Genomic DNA, 20,432 nt, shown 5'->3' with positions numbered 1-20,432 from the left:
CCTCCCAATCCAGTGGAAGTCCTTGTTAGTCCTCATTCAATGGCAATTTCTTCACTGCAAGCTCACTTTTCATAAGCCCCCCCCCCAAACCTATAGCATAGACAGTTGATCTGGATCTTGGATTCTCAACCGTCCCAATGTAATAGTCTCGGTTCCACCACAAAACCGCGGTAGACTAAAGCGCGTGTGACTAAAGCGTGGTGACAAAACCGCACCGTCAAAAGCGCGCGACAACAGCACGCCGACAACAGCGTGCCGACAGAAGCGCGCTGTAACATAACCCTAAAAATAACCCTAAACCTACCCCTAAACGTAACACTAAACCTACCCTAAACCTACCCTAAACCTAACCCTAAACCTAACCCTAAACCTTACCTTAAGGTAAATCACGCTTCTGTCGGCACGCTGTTGTCGGCGCGCTGTTGTGGGCGCACTTTTGACATCGCGGTTTTAGCGCCGCAGTGTTGTTGGCACGCTTTTGACGTTTGCGGTTATGTCGTGCCACAAATAGTCTCTCCAAAGGAGAGGTTTCACATTGGACCTGGCTATTTCATCTTTTTCTAATCCTGGATAGACGCATGGTTTGGGTAGGTGGGGTTAGGCGGAGTTTGAAACACAACAAAGGCAGCCCCCTACCCTCTCTTGACATGTTTTTGAAAATCAATAGGGAGATTTTCCTGAGCCCTGGTGGCACAGGGGTTAGAATGCCATATTCAGGCAAACTCAGTCCACAGCCTGGAGTTCAAGGTTGACTCAGCCTTCTGAGGTCATAAAATGAGGACCCAGATTGTTGGGGACAATATGCTGACATTGTAAATCACCCAGAGAGTGCTATAAGGCACTATGCGGTGGTATAAACCGATAAGTCTAAGTGCTGTTGCTATTGCTTTAACTCTCTGAATCTGAAAGGTTCTTGGTTGGGAAAAGCCGTGATAGATAACAGATTACATGCAATAAGTATGCACATGAAGTCAGCATTTCAGTGGCATCAAACATCTGTATCTAAAATTAGAGGAGACTGCTGTTGTGTGAGGTCTGGTCCCTTAAAGTTTGCGGCAAATACAATGATACAGTTCCAAATGCCTGTAATGTTAGCTACTCTTGATCATAGAACAAGAACTGCCAATCAACCAAGCAGCTGCAATGGATTTCCTGAGGAGGTTGAGCAGGATACAGAAAAGCCGATGCTGACTTGGGATGAGGGGAATAGTAGCCCAATGCATCTGAGCTAGGAAAGGATTATTTAGGATGAGGCACATAAAAACCTTTTAAGAAATTATTCCTGTAACAGAACACCATGATTCTGCAGGAATAAAAAGACATTCAAGTTGCTGAATTTTGTTCCGGGCAAAACTTTCCGGTAAAGTTTTATATCATAATCAACAATGTATCATCTAATTTCCACCATTTGTTCCATGGGATGTGGGAGGGGGGGGGAGGAAAACAGCTGAGGCCTTGAAACCAGTTATATAAAATTATTGGTGTTGCATGAATTAGTTTTGTTTGCTTTTTCTAAAAACATTGGATTGGATTAATTGTAGGAAGAGAATCATGTCAGTCTATGATAGCAATAAATCAGAAGTCTGGTAGCACCAGTCATTTTTAATAGTCCAGGCAAGTTAATGGGATTCTATTTGCCCATTGTTACTTAAAGGTAAAGGTTCCCCCATACATATGTGCTAGTCATTCCTGACTCTAGGGGGCAGTGCTCATCTCAGTTTCAAAGCCGAAGAGCCAGCATTGTCCAAAGATGTCTCTGTGGTCATGTGGCTGGCATGGAACGCTGTTACCTTCCACCAAAGGTGGTTCCTATTTTTCTACTTAATTGTTACTTAAGGGTAGTCTTAACATGACAAAACTCTGTATTAACCTATTGATTCCTCTGGAATGCTAAACATTTCCCCTACTGAATCACTTCAAATTCTCCTCATTTCAGTGAGATATATTTAAGCATTTGTTTCAATCTGTGTCAAATAGCTTAGATTAAACTTAGTGCCTAACTTAGTGCTGGTTGTGTTAAAACTGCAAGAGAACAACGCAAAAGCTTCTTTATGTGCTAACATTTAAGGAGGTTGTGAATCAGGGTCTGTGTGATGTCTGGGGTGGGAGGGAGAGGGGTGCTGCCTTAGGCTTTCAGAAAAAATACTGCTAGGCCTGCAAACTATCAAGCAACTATAAACATTTTCCTCCATAGGACTGTCGTATGTGCTTAAGATACCAAGCTGGCATTTAGTAAGATCAATAAATATGAAGCATTTTTTTAATATTATGCTTCTCTCAAATAAATCTGTGTTCTGTACTGTATATATTTGTATAAATATAATTGACATCATATTTATTTCTTTGAAATACCTCATCTTCACGTTGCTGGATAGTTTATAGTAGCATAAAAATAGGTGCATTCGTCACTGGGGAGGAAGAGAAGGAGCTGAGCTAACAACCTGCGCAAATCATGAAAACTCAATTCCTTAAGTTAGTTCGGCTTTGGCATCTTTATGGCTAACTTCCCTACTGCTTGAATCTAACCAAGGTTTCTTGTATAATTGGAATTTCTGGGTTCCCCAATAAATACCCCCAAAACTATGGCCAGGCCAGTGGTGAAATTCAATTTTCTTTTACTACCGGTTCTGTGGGCGTAGCTTGGTGAGTGTGGCAGGGGAAGGATATTGCAAAAATCTCCATTCCCTCCCCTAGGCCTCTGGGGCTAGCCAGAGGTGGTATTTGCTGGTTCTCCGAACTGCTCACAATTTCCGCTACCGGGTCTCCAGAACCTGCTGAATTTCATTCCTTGGCCAGGCCTTAAATAAATGAGGCTTGCCTCTCTGCACTCCAACAACATGTCATGAGAGAAGGGAGAGAGGCCAAGTGGTATATTGTTCTTTTTCCATAAAGCTTTTCTTTATTATTATTAATAATAATATTTTAAAATCCTCATAAATACTTGACTTGGCAAACCTGTCTCTTAGGAAGTGGTCATACAGATCTGAGGTAGAAAACCCGGTACAGACAATGTATCAAATTCACCCACATAGGTAGTTTAAATACATCCAACATAAAAACAAAGTGGATGGGAGGGGGAGATTGGGGGGGGGAGGCAAAAAACGGGGAGGGAGAGAGCAGGACTTCGTTGTATTGTTTATTTACATATTTTTTAAAGCACTAAGCACAGTCCAGCCCAAGGGAAGCATGGTTATTATGTCCCATGGATTTCAACGGGAGGGTTATGGTAATGTGCTTAACTCTCCCGCTGAAATCAATGGGTGGTTAGAAAGTGCTTAACGGTGGGCGACCGGGCACGTTTCCCGCCTCCTTCAAAAATAACGGGAACCTCCGAGCGAGCGACCAGCCGCTGTGACTTCTGGAAGGCATTGCCGTTCCCGCGACAGCACCCAGATCCAACCTCAGATCGACGACGGTACCGGTTTTAGCTGGGTCAGCTGCAGAACCGAGAGCTGATGGGAAGCTGCTCCGGGGCGGGCGCTTCTTCTGCCCAGAGGCACTGACGCTGCAAGGGGGGGGGGGGGGTTCAGGAAGGCAGTACGCGGGGCACCCAGAGTCTTCGCCTACCTGGGCCCGCCGAAGAGAAAAGGATCGAGCCTCATCATGCACGGCCAGTTGTAGCTGGGGAGGATGGGAGGGAAGGAGATTGCCGCGGTGGGTGAGGAAATGGGGGGGGGAAACTGTTTGGCTTGCTGCTTGGCGAAATCCAGGGGCAGGCGAAGAGCCCTGTTGCTGACCGAGGGACGGTGGTCCCGTGTTGCGCCCCTTTCTCCCTTCCTTCCGAGGAGGGGTGCCTAGACGACTTTTCCGTTGCTCATTAGAGTCCTCTCTTCTCCAAGCACGGAAATCACAGCGGCGTCCAGGCAATAGAAGCAGGCGTTGGAAAAGTCACCCCTCCGCCTCTACCTACTCTTTCAGGGCTGCGGGGTTTTGCTTTGTTTTAAGGGAGGGGGATCATCTCTGGCGTTTCAGACCTTCCGCAACCCCCCCGAAAGAGTTACGCGGGAGGAGGACGTACCCTGGTACCGACAAATTTAAAACAGGGAGTGGGGTACACAAATGCTTGGCTTTCTGACGAGGTTTCCCAGAAAGTAGAGAGTTGCATGGACAGTGAAGCACGTGTGTATGAATAGGTTCAGCCAAGGGATTGCAGGCTAGTTTTCGGCCTCGCCTCCTCCTTTTGTAGGGTTATAGTATTCTCCACCGCGGCTCCGACATTGCACAGGCCCCCCGACGTTCCCCAAAGCAAATGAAGGGAAGAGCTGCACGGTTGCTCTTTGGCACGGCAGGAAAGAGGGAGAAGAAGGCGAGCTGCGAAGAGTCGCGCCGGGCCGGGCCATCCCGCCGGGTTCGGGTTCCCCACCGCAGTTGTTCGATTCTTCTTCGTCGCAAACGGGAACTCCGGAGGGTCATTGATTCAGTTCCAGCGCCCAGACCTGCTGAGGCCACCCAGTCCTGCCCTTAAGCCTTTTTTCGCCTTGACCTAAAGCATGAGAATATCCCACGGGCTGCTACAGAAAAGTGAAGGGGGGGGGAGAGAAGGGAGAGAGAGAGAAAACAGTTATTTAAAAAGAAAATTTGGCCATGATTATCAGACGTGGAAGTCGGAGGGGAAGGAATACAAAAAAAAGTGATGCGTCTTTCTCAGTCTCGATCCAGCCCAAACGAAGGCGCATCTAAACCCAGGTTTAACTCCGCCGCATAAGCCCACCACCCTTAATCGGTATAAACACAGTAAAAGCCCGCACTTTAGCAGCTTACAAAGGCAGGAGGCAGTGCCTGACCGCTTTTTGGTTACCTGATGCCTCTGGTTGCGAATTTCCCTCGAGAGTCTGTAAATAAGAACCCTTCCGCTCTTTTTGGAGTATTAGATTATCAGGAGGAAGGCAATAAATTCCTAGCCTTTATTAACGGCCTTTTTATAAATATCGAAGGCCGTGTTTGGTAAACCCAACCTGCCCTACTAAATTATGTTCCTTATGAGCCTCTAATTGCCAAGGCGGTTTCAGTGAAAGTTTGGGCAACAGCACTGAATAAATAAGAAAGTTTATACAGGCTCTTGGAAAATGTAAACGCAGAATGTTGAATATGTTTAAGTTTTTAAAGGAAAAAGAAAAGCTTATTTTTAAACAACCCATTTGCTGGATTGTGAAATGTGCCTTTTCATTCCTTTCTTTCCCCATTATTTTTTCCCCAGAGGAAATTCAAGAGATCTGAAACTGAATATAGTTTAAAAGCGGAGGGGGGCACATACTTTTCACCCATTGCATACCTCAATTGGGAATCCAGGCCTCGAGATCCCGAAATGGACAAGTGACAGTCGTTTCAAGTATGTATATATTAAACACTATAGTATGATAAACGTATATAATGTATATAAATAATATACACAAAAAGCAGACGTGGTGAAAGAGCGATATTAGGACTGATCTCTCCGTAATTGTATGAGCTTTGATTGATACAATCTCAACAAAAGGCAACCCAGACTTGCAAAAGCAGGCTTCGAACTTGAGGCTTGTACTAGAATCTCATCCTCTCAATCAGCCGAGCTGATTGGATAGGAAAAGGCTGGATCGTTGCCTTTCATGTCCCGATCAATGGCTGTATTTTCATCATTCCGAAGACAGCCGTAGACATTGGGCAGAACAGTTTAGCAAAACACGGGACCAGGGTCTGTTTAGTTTAACGGAGTGAGATTCCAGGGAAAGGGGGAAAAAAGAAATGAAATCAAATCCGCAGAGAGCTTCGACTATTGTTTTGCTTGGAAAGACTCCACTTTTGTGAGCATATAAGTGTTGGTCGCAAATTGCAATGTATATGTATGTGGGGGTGGGGGGGGAGAGAGAGATGTTTTCCAGGAAAACATACCAACCGGGCAGCATTTAAAACGAAAACGGGGGAGAAAATCCATGCAGGGAACTTTGGACGAATTTTGAAACTTTTAATCTCCTTTGAAGCACTAACACGAAGTCTCTCGGTGGCGGGTCCTACAGCGGGGAGTTTCGGCCGCACAGAAGAAAACCACGCAAAAAAAAAAAGACAAAGCAGATTCAATGGCTTAAGAAGAAGTGCAAAAAAGAATAAAGGTCCAAAATAAAGGTCCAAAAATCTAAATTTGGCCAAAAAGACTTCAAGGATTGCATTACATTTTAATTACCCCCACCCCCACCCCCCCGTGTTATATCTGACAGCTTTCCGGCTTCGGAATCCATCCAGAAAAAACCCTCCTTTTCACTCCCAACCCCACTAAAAGTGAGGTCCATTCTTTAGGAAGAGCACGGGAGAGAAAAGCTTTTCGCTACCTGTCAAAAAGAGTTTTCAAAATCTTTGCGTTTTACGTCTTCTCTACCCATCTTATCCGGCTGAGCCTAGCCCCACTAAATTCCGCGCAAGCAAGCAAGAAATACAGCAGCGTCATCTCCTTTCCGAGTGTTGTGGTGTCTTACTGGAGAACAAGGGTTGGAGGTACGCTGGAAGCTTTCGGAGTAACCGCAAAGCCACCCATTAATCCCCAGTATTTCCGGCCCAAATGCATTTGTACGCCGGCTGTGTCTGCATCGCAGGATGGCGGGCAATTCGCTAGCAAAGGCTACGCTTTGAATGGCCAAATGTGCTGGATCATAAATCCTCGTTTCCTCGGTTTTCTGTGTAGGGATGATGAGAAAGGGCGCCCTGAAAAAAGTGGGGAGTTGGAGCTTCCAAGAGAGAGAAGGAGAAAAGGGGACGCTTTGTTGCAGACTCTGGGGGACCTCAGCCCTTTCTCTTCAAAATTTCCCTCTATTTCGGTCCTGTTCCCCCATCTCTCTAACGTCGGCATCTTGGGTCTCCTCTCTAGCTCCCTCGGGTTTTGCGAGGGCTGTAATTTTGAACAGAATTCGTACCCAAAGAAATTACCCTTCGTGTGGGAAGCGGTGTCTGCCTTTCCCGAAGGGAGAAGGCTTTGATCCGCTACCCGAGGCTTCGGGCGTGCAGGCAGGCTGGGGGTCAGGCGCTTATCAACCACCTTGCAGAGGTCAACTCAGCGAAAAGTGCCTTTGGGCAGGGAAAGTGGCGTCTCAGGAGCTGCTGGCTACAGCTCCCGCTTGCCACGCTTGGGCGCGGGGATTTCAGATGGCCCGGGCAGAGAGGCCAAAGTTGGACCAACTCCGGCCTCTTCACCGCAGATCGTGAGGAAGCAAGCGACGCCTTTTCCTACCCAAACCATGTGGGCTAGTTCCGCAAAAAAGGACCGTGATGGTCCCGCTAGCGCAGCTTGGAAGGTTCGGTTCCTTTTCGAGGGAATTCACGCGCCGCTCGATTTCAGCTCTAGCTAGACCGCGGCAAATCTCAACACACCATCTCGGCTGCCATTTCCTCGCCTTTCCCAAAGGGCATCGAGATTGAAAGACCTGACCCAGAGAGCTTGGGGTAGTCACGTTTTTCACAGCCCGAAATCTAATCAGGTAAGGCGAGGGTGGCGAGGCGAGGCGGGAAACCTGTAGCGGGTAGGGGAAAGAAGTTTGGATCCTGTAATCCTCTGCCCAGTGCTTTCCGGTTGCTCCCAAGCAGCAGATTTACTGCAGAGCAAGCGGGTGCTGGCCAGGGGCCGTACTTGCCTATAAGTGGGGTTCCCACAATACACTCATCTAGATTTAACCAGTTTTCAGGTTTGTATATGTTGTATAGTGAATACCGAATATAGTAAACGAATGGGCCTGGGCTGATTTGCAGTATGAATCCAGTGTAGTGCATTCATCCACTACAGAATCACTTCTCTCTGCCTTAACGATATTCCTTGCCACTACTCCACGTTTGAGCCAGAGGGCCTTACAATCCTACATTCTTAAGCCACTCTTTCACTAAGTTCCTGGGAGCTGTAGCCTAACAGGCTGAAGGACCCTCGTGATTTTTGAAGGGACTGGTGCTGCCTTCAGTGCCTAAGGAGATTACTGGCAGGATGAAACCACCAAGCCATGGGGAATTTTTGTTTTGAAGAAACCAAAGTCTTCAGACTGAGTCAAAACCAAAAACCTGCCAGGACTGAAACAGAGGATCTTTGCCTGTTGAATTCTCATAAAAATATTGCTGGTTGCAGAAATATTCCTTCAGAGACAAAGGAAATTGGAGAAGAGCTATGTTTGTGGCTTTGTTCGCACAAGTTTAATCAGAGCTAAAGACTCTTAAATGTGGTGGGAAAATGCATTTCCACGTGTTTCTTTTTAAAAATATGACAGTATGTTGCAGGAACCCAAAGCATCAGCTACTTTATAATCCAACATTTTGTAGGAAATTGTTAATTCATGAACGAGCTTAAACTTCATATAGGCACTTTCTGTCTCTTTGGCTTTCCTTTCACACTTACAATCTTTTCATTCACTGAACATCTCCCAGTTACATCATTCCTCAATTCATGAAGAACTTTTCTTCTGGGTCATGCCACATGAAACATAAGTAGGGGACATAGGATTGGCCTTTGACTTAAAAGAAATAGCATTCCAAGGTCATTAGAATGCTTAACCATAGTCACTTGGAAGTTAGTTCACTGGTTTTCTATTGCATCTTCAAAACCTTCAAAGATAAAAATTTGTGTGAGAGTGAGCTTTACTACTGGTTTTATAGGTTGTAGATGACATGTATGTTCCTACATTCATCCAAATCAATTAAAACAGGTCAAATAAAGACCTAGCAGTTGTATTTGATAAATGTAATAAATATTAAGATTAGCATCACTTTTTAAATGTTTGTCTTATTGGACAAACACAGTCCTCTTGTGTTAATCTAATATATGGGTATCCACAATTAAATAACGAGCTTATTTATGTAGGTGGTTACCCTATCACCAAACAATATAGTACCACCAACCACCTCCAAAAAGCCACAGTGTGTCCCTTTTCCTGGAATTCCGGAGATCTGACATCCTTTATTTTGGAAATGTGTAGTTCTCTATGGTTGCTCATTTGCAAATTTCATATAAATGGACACCGGTTTAATTTGGGTGGCCACTAAAATTTCACAGTGTTTACTTTCAAACTAAAACATAAGAATGATGGAGGGCTGAGTATCTTTACAAAATTCTCATGTTGTTAAATAAATTTTTTAAAAAGTTTGGTTTACAAAACACAATGCATCTCAAGCAAGCAAATCACAATTTGGATTTACATGCTTTGTGAACAAAGTCAGTATTTAACTGTATTATTCAGACACAGCCACCACTACTGCAATAAGAAACCTATGGCCGTCTACGGAGATTCTCAGTCATCCAGATCATGATTGTCCCCAAAGTACTTTTTCCAACTTTGTGTGGGTCCCCCCCCCTCGTTTGAAAACGTTTCGTTTTTCATCCAAGAAGCTTCTTAAGTTCTTTGAAAGCGAAAGGTTTGTAAAGGAAAGAAGGAAAAAAAACTCGAAGAAAGTCCAATAACCTGGGGGGAAGGGAGCATCTTTGGGGAAATCTGTGGGCGGATAGTGCCAAACCAGCTGAAGCTGGGCAGGAAGCATATGATGATGTTACCATCTCAGAAGTGCCACAGGGGAAATAACAAAAAAAGGGATTCCACTCTTTTAAAAAAAAATAAAGATATCGTTTTAAAACAATGTAATGTCTAGTGCCATTCCATTGTCAAAGTGCTGGTTGAGATTTTAGTTCTTTCAAAAAGACTAAGCAAATTTTCTAGCTTTGTCTACCGAGGCCAGGCAGGGGATCAGATCTGGAATTTGGGGAGGCCTCTTCAAGCCAGGAATGAATGCCGAGGTGTTCCCGCACACGTGTCAAGTTTCCGCTAGCCGAGGACACACCCGCGGTCTTGGCAAACCGCGCTGCTTTGTTTATGCGCCTCTTTGGCGGGTAGCGATTTGGAGGCGAGGTCCCCACGTTCTGACCTACAATTAAGGACGCGATCTCCTCTAAGCATACGCAGAGTGCCGGCCAAACTTTGCATCCTGCCGATCCTAGAAAACGCCCTTCCCTCCCAGACTCCGCGTGAGCATCAAACATCTCCCGCACCCCTAAAAAACAGCAACCCCGGATTCTTACCGGCTGCTCGCGCTTCCTCTTGGCGTCGCGGGGCTCGGCCTTCTTGAGCTCGGCCTTGAAGCCCTCGGCGGCCGGCCCGTCCTTGGCCAGCACCTCCATGAGGTAAGCGATGTAGCTGGTCGCCAAGCGCAGCGTCTTGATCTTGGACAGCTTCGTGTCGGCCGGCACGTTGGGGATGCACTCGCGCAGCTCGGCGAAGGCGCTGTTCAGGCTCTCGGTGCGACGCCGCTCCTTGCGCGGGGCTCCAGGCGCCGGGCCGGCCCTTCGGCGCCCAGGCAGGCGCCCGCCCAGCTCCGAGGGGCTGCTGCCGTAGGACGAAGAGGGCGAAGCCGAGGAAGCCAGCCCGGCCGCGGCACACACTAGCTCCGGAGGCGGCGGCGGCGGCTGAGGCGGCGGAGACAGCTCGGCCGACGCTGCGCTCAACAGCCAGCCCTGCGCGAAGGGCCGGTCGGACGCCGCCGCCGCCGCCGGGAAACATCGCGCTGGGGGCGGTGGTGGGGGCGGCCCGAAGAGAAACGGCTCGTGGAGCAAGGCGCTGTGCGGGTGATGGTGCGGGTGGTGATGGCCCTGGTAGCTCCCCACCACGTTCATGGCCAATGCCTGGCGCTACGAAGCCATGGGCGGGCGGGCGGGCGGGCGAGCGGGGCGCCTCCACACACCAGTCCCCGACCGGCTTGTCCACTCCGCCCCTCTTCGCTCGCCGCCTCGGCCCTGCTCCGTTCCTTCCCCTCAGCTCGGCCTTTATATACAGCGGCGGGCTTTTGATGTCACGCAGGGCAGGGGATGGGGGGGGGAAGAGGCGCGCGCACGCACGCACGGACGCACGCAAGCGTCCTGGCAGCGGCGAGGAGCTCACCCATCGGAAGCCGGACGCCCGGCCCGGTCTGTCCTGTCCTGTCCTGTCCCGCCCGCCCTCCGGATCCTTGCCAGGCCTCCTCCCCGTTTGTGCCGAAGCTCCGAAGTCTTTCCGGAGACCGCTCCGAAGCAAAGAGCCCAGCGCTAGAATCAGCCTGGCCGGCTTTGCTTCCTTGCCGTGGCGATCGCCCAGAGAGGCTTCTCCGCCTCCGGTTTCCCCCAGGAAGTTGCTTCTGGATTGGAGACCGAAAGCCCGAGCTGAAGCCTGGCGTTAAGGGCTCGGTCGCATTGGATCGCTCCGCTTCCCCCGTTGTCGCTTTTCTTCGCCTCTGCAGTTCCCGGCCTTTGCTTCTCCGCTGGAAGGGCCTTCGACGACCGAAAGCGGATCGGCAGGGCAGGCATCACCCGCGCCACTCTCGCTCTCTCGCTCTCTTTATTTTATTTTATTTTTGAAAAAAAAAAGACTCAGCAGTCCGTCTCCATCGAGTCATTGGGTGATTCTCCCAGAGAGCGAACTAGGCTGTGATCGCAATCTAAGAGGGTTACTTCAAAATTGCCCCAGTACCCACTGCAACAAAATAACAATAAAAGACGAGAGAGGATTGTTGTAACCTGCAGGACTTTAATATTGTATGCTACTTCTTTTATTTTCTTGGACTCTCACTTATCCCTGAAATCAAACTACATCTACAGTCCGATAAAGGTGGCTGTATTTCAGGACAAGCTAATTTCACTACTTTATAAGCCCGGAGGGAGGGGGGATATTTTATCTCCAATTAGTAACCCATATATATTCCAGATTTCTGAATTTTAAAATTATTTTGATCTTGTGTGGGAGAGCTTTCCACCAGACTTGTACAGTATTTTGGTCGAGGTAACGTCTCCAAGTTTTGCACTAGAGGTTGAGGCTTTATCCTTATTGTCAGTGGAACTGTTGTCTTAGGTATTGGGTGAGGAAAATGCATTTCTTATTACTCCTAATCTGAGCCTGAATTTTCCTCTTCAGGCCATTAGGAAGAAGGAGGAATTAAAATCTGGACTGGAAGAAGTTTGTAAACCTGAGGAAAGGCGAAAGCCATCGTGTTTACTCTGAAAAGGGGAAAGGGAAAATCAATGGCCATTGATTAAGATATTACTTTTATTAGTGCAATGGAAGATTTAAATATTAATGTGTAAAATTTCAGGGATCCAAGAATTCATCATAAGGAGATAATCTTTGTTAAAATGAAAACATTAGATTTAGGGTGCAATTATCTGTCCATTTTCCTAAATGTGGAGTAGGGAAGCTCATCTGGACTTTGAGTAGTTCTCCAAAGAACTTCCCTGATGAAGGGCAATGGCAGACAACAAAGTAAGCAGTGAGGTCCAATAGTTATTAAAATATTAATGCTTCTGGTCTGTATAATTCTGGTGCCTTGTATGAGTAGAGAATAAACACTGAAAACAAATCAACACTCGCAAAGTAATTTTAATGGAGTTTTTAAAGTCAATTTTATTAGAAATGATAAATCAGGCTGAAAAATTGGTAAACCATTCATACAACACACTTTTTTATAATTGGACTGAACAAATACCGAATACTGCCTGCATCTTCTCCTGTTCACAAAGTCATAATCAACTAGGAACAAACCTATAATACTGTACACAGCAGTCAGAAATAAATCTAATTACAATCAAAAGGGTTACTTCCTGCAATGCGGCTGTAGACATTACTACAGTAGGAAAATCCAGACTGGAACATATTTTAATAGCGTTTGTGGACATGTGAAAGATTCCCTGAGTCACTCTTTATTCTTGGCATTCTGAACTGAAATAACAGGGGCTTATAATAGGTCTGAATTCATTTTCTACGGTAGGTAAGTGACATTGTGTTGTGCAAGGCATTTCTATGCCTGAATGTCACTCTTTAGAATTCTCTGGGTATCAGCCATGCTGCTTCTCTCATCACATATGATGTTTTCTATTAAAAACAGAACTAGAAAATAGACCACAGAGAGAGAGAGAGAGAGAGAGAGAGAGAGAGAGAGAGAGAGTGAGAGAGATAAAGAGAAGAAAATCAAGTTTGAATGGAAAAAATGATCAAATGGACCAGTAATCAATCTGCCCATCCAAAACCCACCTCTAACTTTCATTTGCCTGCAGCAAGTTTATTTTTTCTAGCTGGTGGACCTTTGTTTTTGTTTTTCTCTGCTGGGGCACTAACCAAGCCAAGATTTCTGTTTTCTGGACCAGCCTCCAACAGAGTGTAATGAATGTGTCTCCATTTGAAATGGCAAAGCCATTTTCTCCAGCTGCAGAAGCCCACCAAATGCATTGATTCATCATTCCTACTAGCTCCTTTAAGGAACGCAGTGTTCGCATCTGGATTGTGGAAAGCATAAAACAGTCTTCAACCCAAAATTTCTGGAGGAAACTGCACTGCATTGTATTCTGCTTCCGGTGGTGCCTGGCCACCATCTCTGTTAGTCCATTTTTACCGCCCTCCAGGAAAATTAGTATGTGCTGGTTGAGAGTTGTGGGGGTTGTAATCCAATGTATCTGTAGTGAATGTGATTGGAGAAGGACATTTCAATAGCAGAGGCATTAGAAAAAGAGGGATCCAAATCTGCTGGTAGATCTCTTAACATGTGATTCCAAGGATGTCCTATCCTACAATAGTTAACATTACCCCAAGCAATGAAAGCAACAGACGTTAGTGTCAAGTCAGGTGCTGAGATGAAGAAAATTTACCTGGGGTAATCAGGTAGCTCTTTGGTTTGAGAGCTTAACAATTCTGGGGTGTAATTATTTGTTCGTTGTTGTCTAGCTTTCAGCCTCAACAACCTCACTGTGTGATTTTGGATACAAATAGGCCAAACCCTTAATGTTTTGATCAGTGGTCCTCTCCTTCCAGATTTTTTTTTTTGGGGGGGGAATGCTGTCCTGAATCCCCTCGGATCTCCTGATGGGTTAGTTCCCACCGGCGATTTAGAACTTCTTCTACCTTTGGAGTCTGACTAGCCCTGAGCCTTCAGCACTCGAGCAAAGGAACAGGAAAGGAGCAGCCCATACTATTCGCAGGACAATTTTTCTGAGCCAGTCAATAAGGACATTTATTTTGGGGAGTATCCAAGGGGACCAACGAGCTCCGCCCTCTTTTTCAAAGCGATTTATCTCCTCCCTCCCCCCACCCGCTGCCTTGCTTCGCGCACCCCAATAATAGGATACTATATATACAATTATATTCACAATACTGAACCTGGGTGATACATTTCTGAGCCGAGCTTTGCCATTTCGGGATATTTTCCGTTTCCTTTATGTTTTCCCGTGATTTCCACCCACCCACGCCCGTGCCACCGCTAGATCTCAGAAGACGTTGTTCCGAGGAAGACGACGCGCGTTTTCATGGTTGGGAGAGAAAGAACCGTTAAGCGAAGCCCCACGTCTTCGCCGCTGGCCTACCCAATACTCAGCTCCACTCTCGCCTCCCACCCCCGCACGCTCCTGTCTGGTAGGGGCATGTCGAGTCCCCCATTGCGGATCACAGGAATTCGTGAGACTGCTGCTCCCAGAGTCCCCTTTTGCACCAGGGCTGTTTCGGCCAGTGGCCCTTTCGCTGTTGCTTGGCAGAGTAACCCGAAAGGACGTGGGAGAGAAGAAGGATCGCCCTGAGCAGTCCCAGGCTCAAAAAGTCTACCGAATCCCGTGCACACTCTGTAAAGGCTGCTGGAAATCCGTCCGGACAGTGTCGGGAAACGTAGCTCCCATCCCCGTTGTCTGCATTTCCTCTGCCAAATGTGATTCAGAGAGGAAAGTGCCGCCGGCCTAACCTTAGATGCCATTACAACATGTGTATTCCATCTCTCCACCCCACCCCAAACTCGCGTGCTGCCGCTGTACCTTGTGACCGTGAGTTCCACAAGGGTGAATTCCTATGCTCTAGCTATGGTGATAGGCGATAGAAGCTTCGTTGGATTCTCCACCTCGCCCATTTTCCACGCCAAGATTCAGCATGTCGACTCCCTGCGAAGTCGTGGAAAAACCAGAGCGCCTCTGCATGTGGCCTAGCGGCCGTTTCCCGGAGGAGCATCCTACTGGGCAAGATCGGGCCTGTTCCTCTTTAGGATGTTTGATTCGCCTTCCTCTTACCGGTATGCCTACTACTCTACTTCTAACCAACCTCGTCTTCTCCTCGGAGTTTCAAGGACTCGTCCTTCTTCGCCAACCTATTATTTCCCACACACCCCCGAAAAGCCCGTGGGCCAGGGACTGATGCGGGGGCCTCCTGCCCAGGGAGAGACGGACAGAGCAGAAGATAGGGACAGCCGGCGATGCCTTGGAGGGGATGGGGTGGGGGTACGATAGCGGCGAGCCTGGCGCCGCGAGGATGGGACGAGTCGTCCCTCCGGGGAGAATGAAGGCGACGCGGAGCTTCATTTCAGTCCCTGTCCCGTTTCTGTCTAGCCATGCGAGCTCCGACCACAGCTGAGCAGCGGGAGCGGTCCGCAGCTCAGCCGTCTCCCAAACAGCGATGGCGGCGGCTTCGTCGCTCAGCGGTCCGTGAGTTCTCGGCTAGCCACTGGAAACCTCGTCCGGGCTGAGGTCAAGGGCGCGCCACTTGGGGGGTTGTGTAGCTCCGCGATCCGTGCGTTAAAAGATGGCAAATGGCAATCGGCCACGGGCGCTCAATCAGAAGGAGCCAAGAAATGGGTTTCGTTCGGAGGCAATATTTCCTGTCCTCCGCTCCCCACACCCGAATTATTTTTCATTCTAGAAGTCTAGTTAGGAGTCGGCAACAATCGTGTTATTGTGACTGCTGGGATTTTTTAAAATGGAATTCTGGCCCTCTTGAGATCCTAATGCAAAGATTCCCCCGCCAGGATTCCACGAACGTCTCCTACCGCGCAGATACATTCGTTGCAAAACGAAATCGCCGCCTTAGTTTCTTACAACAAAACTGAAAAAAGGGAGCGATCCCTTTCTAAATCGTTTCTAAGGCTCATGTTTTTTTTAAAAAAAAGAAAAAGCAACCCAATAGATTGAGCTTTCCCCAAGGGCAAGGCATCTGCTTACTCTGAAATAACTCCAATTGTAATACTTGATCCGATTCACATTCCCTCTCGGGAAAAAAAGGTACTAAACAAAACCTCGCAGCTGACTAAACCTGCGAGGACCTCAAATCATAAAACAAATCCGATCGAACCTGTAGAATGTTCTGCAGAAAATGTGGGTTTTATGCCGCGTTTTGTTGAAGGTGTGGGGTATTAATGCATTCCCCCCTCCCAGCTCCCCAGTGGAGCTCTTGAAAGGGAATTATTGTATGCAAATAGAAATATATATATATATATATATATATATATATATATATATATATATATATATATATATATATATATATATATATATATATATATATATATATATATATATATATATATATATATATATATATATATATATATATATATATATATATATATATATATATATATATATATATATATATATATATATATATATATATATATATATATATATAATTTAGAAGATGGAGAAAACAGATATGCGCAGCACCTGCTGTTTTCCCTCTGCAATCTTTCACCTTCATCTCTAATTCCCTTCATTTGACTGCTTAGTTGGTTGATTGATCGGCCTGCTCTCGGCAAGTCAGAACAGACCGAATCATCCCGAAAGGCGGTGCTTCTAAGGTTTATTGGTTATTGGTGAGGTTTGCTTTGGAGTAAGTGGGCTCCAGGTTGCGTGAGCTGTTTACCTCTTTCTCCTGGAATTTGAAACTTTCAGCTTCTCTGCATCTTAAGCTTGCACCAATAACTTTCATATATCTCATGTGACGTCGTACTAAGTTGGTCAATTAAGATATTTCTGATTCCTCCTGGCAACATCGCGCCTTACCGTCGTCAATGTCCTGGGTATTTCACTACATTCTGGATCCAGCTTGGTATTCACTATGTGCACATTGGTCTTGGCCTTTTTGAAATCGTTGATCCTTTGGTAGTTTTAAAATCGTTAGCAGGTAGTTTTAAATCCAGCTTTCTTTAAAGCTTCATACAGAGGATCTTTGCTATCTGTTTTTTTTTTTCCTTCGAAAATTGGCCATAAAGAATTAGTAGTTCTCTGAAAGTTCTTCAAAATTTGGAATTGGCCAAGACAACTCAACAAGTCAAATTTTATTTCCAGGTAGTATGGAATCTGTAAAAATTTCCATCCAATTTTCTCCAAAAAGTATTCTTTACTGGAATAAACTTAGATCAAAGCACCTAGGGCTAAATAATTTATTATTTGGTGTCACTTGAAAGCATTATTTTCATTTCCACATATTTTAAAAAAAACCTTGCTACTGAATTTAAAAAAATAAACTTGTTACTGCAACCTCTTGTAATTAATATTTACATTCTGGCTGGATTTATTTCTTCAAAGTTTTGTGCAAAATCATAAATGGTTGTCAGATTGTCCTTTAACTGGACAAAATTAATTAGATTATCCTATAAATTCATACTAGGTTAAAATTACTTTGTATCAGTGTACATGGCTTACATGGAAATATTCCCTTACTAGCAGAGTAATTGTTTGCACATTTTCTTAAGAGTTAGCTCCACACTTCTATGCCATTGTTGTTTTGCTAATAAATGTCACTGAATTATATAGGACCCAATATGCTGTTAAGGTGTGGTTGTAAGATGTGTGGAGTTTAGATGTGAATCTTCATTTTACCTGAATTGAACTCTGTGTCATAACTGTTTCTTCTGCCTTATTTGCTCAGATGTTGTCAGGGTTATTCAGATTGATAGAATTGACACCCAATTATGCTCTTCTGACCAAAAACTGGTCTGTGTTTTACCAAACAGTTCCAATCACTCAAAGCTGAACATCACAGATGAATGGGGTTTCCCTTAACACTTTTATGATTGTGTTCAAAAATTCCTAAACACACATATATTTCCCCTATTCACAGAAATGACTTCTGCAATTTTCATAGCAGTTGAGAATATAAATAATTGATTTTAACTTGAGTGTCTGTGAGGATAATTTAAAAGGGGGTGGGGTTGCTATTTCAACAATTAAGGAGTGTGCACATCTCTCTGTGTAGAATCACATATAAAGACATACTGTATATGGAGAAATTTCTTTTGCTACTATGTCACAAATACATAAACACACACACACACACACACACACACACACACACTTTTCTTAGAAATTCACACAGCTGCTGTTGATGATTTGACTATGGTTTGAGAAATGGCTGTTTGCATATGTGGGCACACAAAAGGGCATTTTCTTGGTGTGGATCTGTGGGTCCCATGGGGCTGCAAAAGCAGCATGATCTGGAGAAGGGCCAAACTGGATTTTGACTGTCTCCAAACAGTCCCGTCTGGCTTTCTTTTCTTCAAACATTCAATTTCTTGATGTTTGAGACAGAAAAAAAAACCCAAAGGAAAAATGCCAATAACATTCATTCCCAGAGAGCCTTTATTAAATCAGTGCTAGGTATGCTAACCATTAAATTGTTTTTTTTTTTGTTTTTTTTAAAAATCATACTGTAGTTTAGGGTAGAAATGCTTTAAGATTGTTTCCTGGTGTTTTAAATGAATTCACCCAACTACACAAATCATTAATGTCTGCTTACTTTGGAAAGGGACACATTTTATGTGACTTATTTCAATTGCAGTTCTAGTCTCTGGTGGACAGAGAGCCAAGCACTCTGTCTCCTTCTTTGTTAAGAAATCTGCCTCCATAGCTGTCTCAGTTTTCTCCTCTCCAAGGTCATTAAGATTGTGCAAGAAAGTTGTGAAGGTGCCCTTCTAGCTCTCCCCATCTTTGTTGCCCACCTACTTGCCCTTTAAAATAGGCCAAATAATATAATTTGCATTATAGGACTTTCCTCTATCTAATTCCACCCCACCATACCATCCCCTGAAATGAAGGATGTGGACACACTTGTTCTTCATTCCCAGTCTATTCACCAGAACCCGAAAACCACCAGACCAAGCAGAGAGTTCCCTCTTCTTCCTCCTAACAAATATAAACATTTAGTTCAGCTCTATGCTCAGTACTGAGTCTTCAAGCTAGGCTTTCATTGCTAGTATCTGCAGAGAGGCTGCTCTGTCTCCACTTAAATTCTTCAAGCACATCAGAAAGACAGTTCTATTGATCAAAAAACTAAATACTTTTGGATGGTTTTGTGATGTTCCAGATCCTGGAAGTTTCTCTACGTATTTAGTGTCTACAGTGACAAAAATGTCTATCCTGTGTTACCAACTGCTGTGACACATTTGAATTTATTCTGGATTTCTTGGTTACTAGCATAGATAAGCATCCTAAAAGAAACAGCCTCCCAAAGGGGATCTTCTTGTCCAAAAGGTAACATTTCTCTGAAGGTGCTAACTTCCTTTCCAAATGACTTTCAACAAATAATGTTTTATTTTGATTTTAAGGAGCACAGTACACAGCCAGATAACTAGGAAGCCCTTGTAGTTCGTTTGGATTTACATTCTCGGAAAAACTTAAGTGAAGATGAGAGGACCCCTCCTCTAAAGAGACTGAGAATGAGAAAATGAGGGATAACCTATAGTATCCATATTTGCATCCTGAGCATCAACATCACTTTTTTCTGGCTGTAGGGAGATTATATTAGCCCATTACAAGAAATTGGGTGGCCTAACAAAGATTGTCTACTTTGCTATCAACTGGATAAACATTGTACAGGATTGCTTAGAGCTTGAGAGAGACGCTTTTACTGAAATCAAGGGTGGGTGTGGGAGCACTGATTTCAAGGGAAGAGGTTACTTCCAAGCACCCTGCTTTGGTTTGCAGTTACATAGGAAGACACATACCAAAGTGCATGTAAATTACTTTGGATTGCATTTCTATTTTTATTGTTTTTAGAAATACTTCTTTTACCGTTTGCTTTTAATATTGTGAGGCACCCAGAATCTCTTCAACGCGAGATGGGTGGCAAACAAATGTAATAAATAATAAAATAAAATGATGGTGGTGATGATAATGAGGATGATGACGACTGGGGAAAAAGAAATCATGTGTTGTCCGATTGTAATTGGAGCCCTTGGAGCAATACCTAAAGGGCTACCTCGTTATTTGGAAATTCTAAATTCATTGGACTTGGACATTCTGATTCTACAAAAAACCACCCTACTTGGAACAGCTTATATCCTCCGACGTTACCTTAACAGTTGGTAGTGGATCTGGGTATTTGAGAGATCGCCTCCTGCCAATCACCTCCTCGCGACCAATTAGATCACATAGATTAGGCCTCCTCCGAATTCCATCTGCCAGTCAGTGTCGACTGGCAACTACACGGAGGAGAGCCTTCTCGGTAGTAGCTCCGACCCTTTGGAATGATCTCCCCGTGGAGATCCGTACCCTCACCACCCTCCAGACCTTCCGCACAGCCCTTAAAATCTGGCTATCCCGTCAGGCCTGGGGTTAAGATTGTAATCCGTCCCCACCCGAATGATGAATGTTGTGCTCTATTTTAATTATGTATTGCTCTTGTGTCATTGTTTTGTATTCCCTTCCCTATGAATTGTAAGCCGCCCTGAGTCCC

The 20,432-nt window shown here is 45.2% G+C and overlaps 1 protein-coding gene across 2 annotated transcripts; it reads right to left on the bottom strand.

Annotated features, from left to right (window-relative positions):
* Nucleotides 1-2,854: 2,854 nt before the first annotated feature.
* HAND1 (heart and neural crest derivatives expressed 1) lies at nt 2,855-10,716 on the bottom strand. 2 transcript variants are annotated; one of them, XM_014055502.2, is made up of 2 exons: nt 10,013-10,716; nt 2,855-4,511 (listed from the first exon to the last, which is right to left on the bottom strand). In XM_014055502.2, exons 1-2 carry the CDS (start codon nt 10,601-10,603, stop codon nt 4,410-4,412), a joined length of 693 nt encoding a protein of 230 aa, XP_013910977.2. In that variant the 5' UTR covers nt 10,604-10,716; the 3' UTR covers nt 2,855-4,409. The 2 variants fall into 2 exon arrangements, with proteins under 2 accessions (XP_013910977.2, XP_087565541.1); XM_087709415.1 differs by having other exon boundaries at nt 2,855-4,508.
* Between the last annotated feature and the right edge of the window lie 9,716 nt (nt 10,717-20,432).

Source organism: Thamnophis sirtalis, unplaced genomic scaffold (genome assembly GCF_051295495.1).
Source record: "Thamnophis sirtalis isolate CommonGarterSnake01/CBP01778 unplaced genomic scaffold, rThaSir2_p1.2 scaffold_3, whole genome shotgun sequence".
NCBI lineage: Eukaryota > Metazoa > Chordata > Lepidosauria > Squamata > Natricidae > Thamnophis > Thamnophis sirtalis.
The sequence above is the reverse complement of the archived record's forward strand: the minus strand, read 5'-3'. Positions and strand labels throughout refer to the sequence as shown.

Bases quoted from the DNA above. Each gene is read 5' to 3' on its own strand.
- HAND1 (XM_014055502.2), bottom strand. From the start codon at position 10,603: ATGAACGTGGTGGGGAGCTACCAGGGCCATCACCACCCGCACCATCAC. The intron at 4,512-10,012 runs GTAAGAATCCGG...ACTTTTCTGTAG, and splicing joins AGAGGAAGCGCGAGCAGCCG to CAGCCCGTGGGATATTCTCA.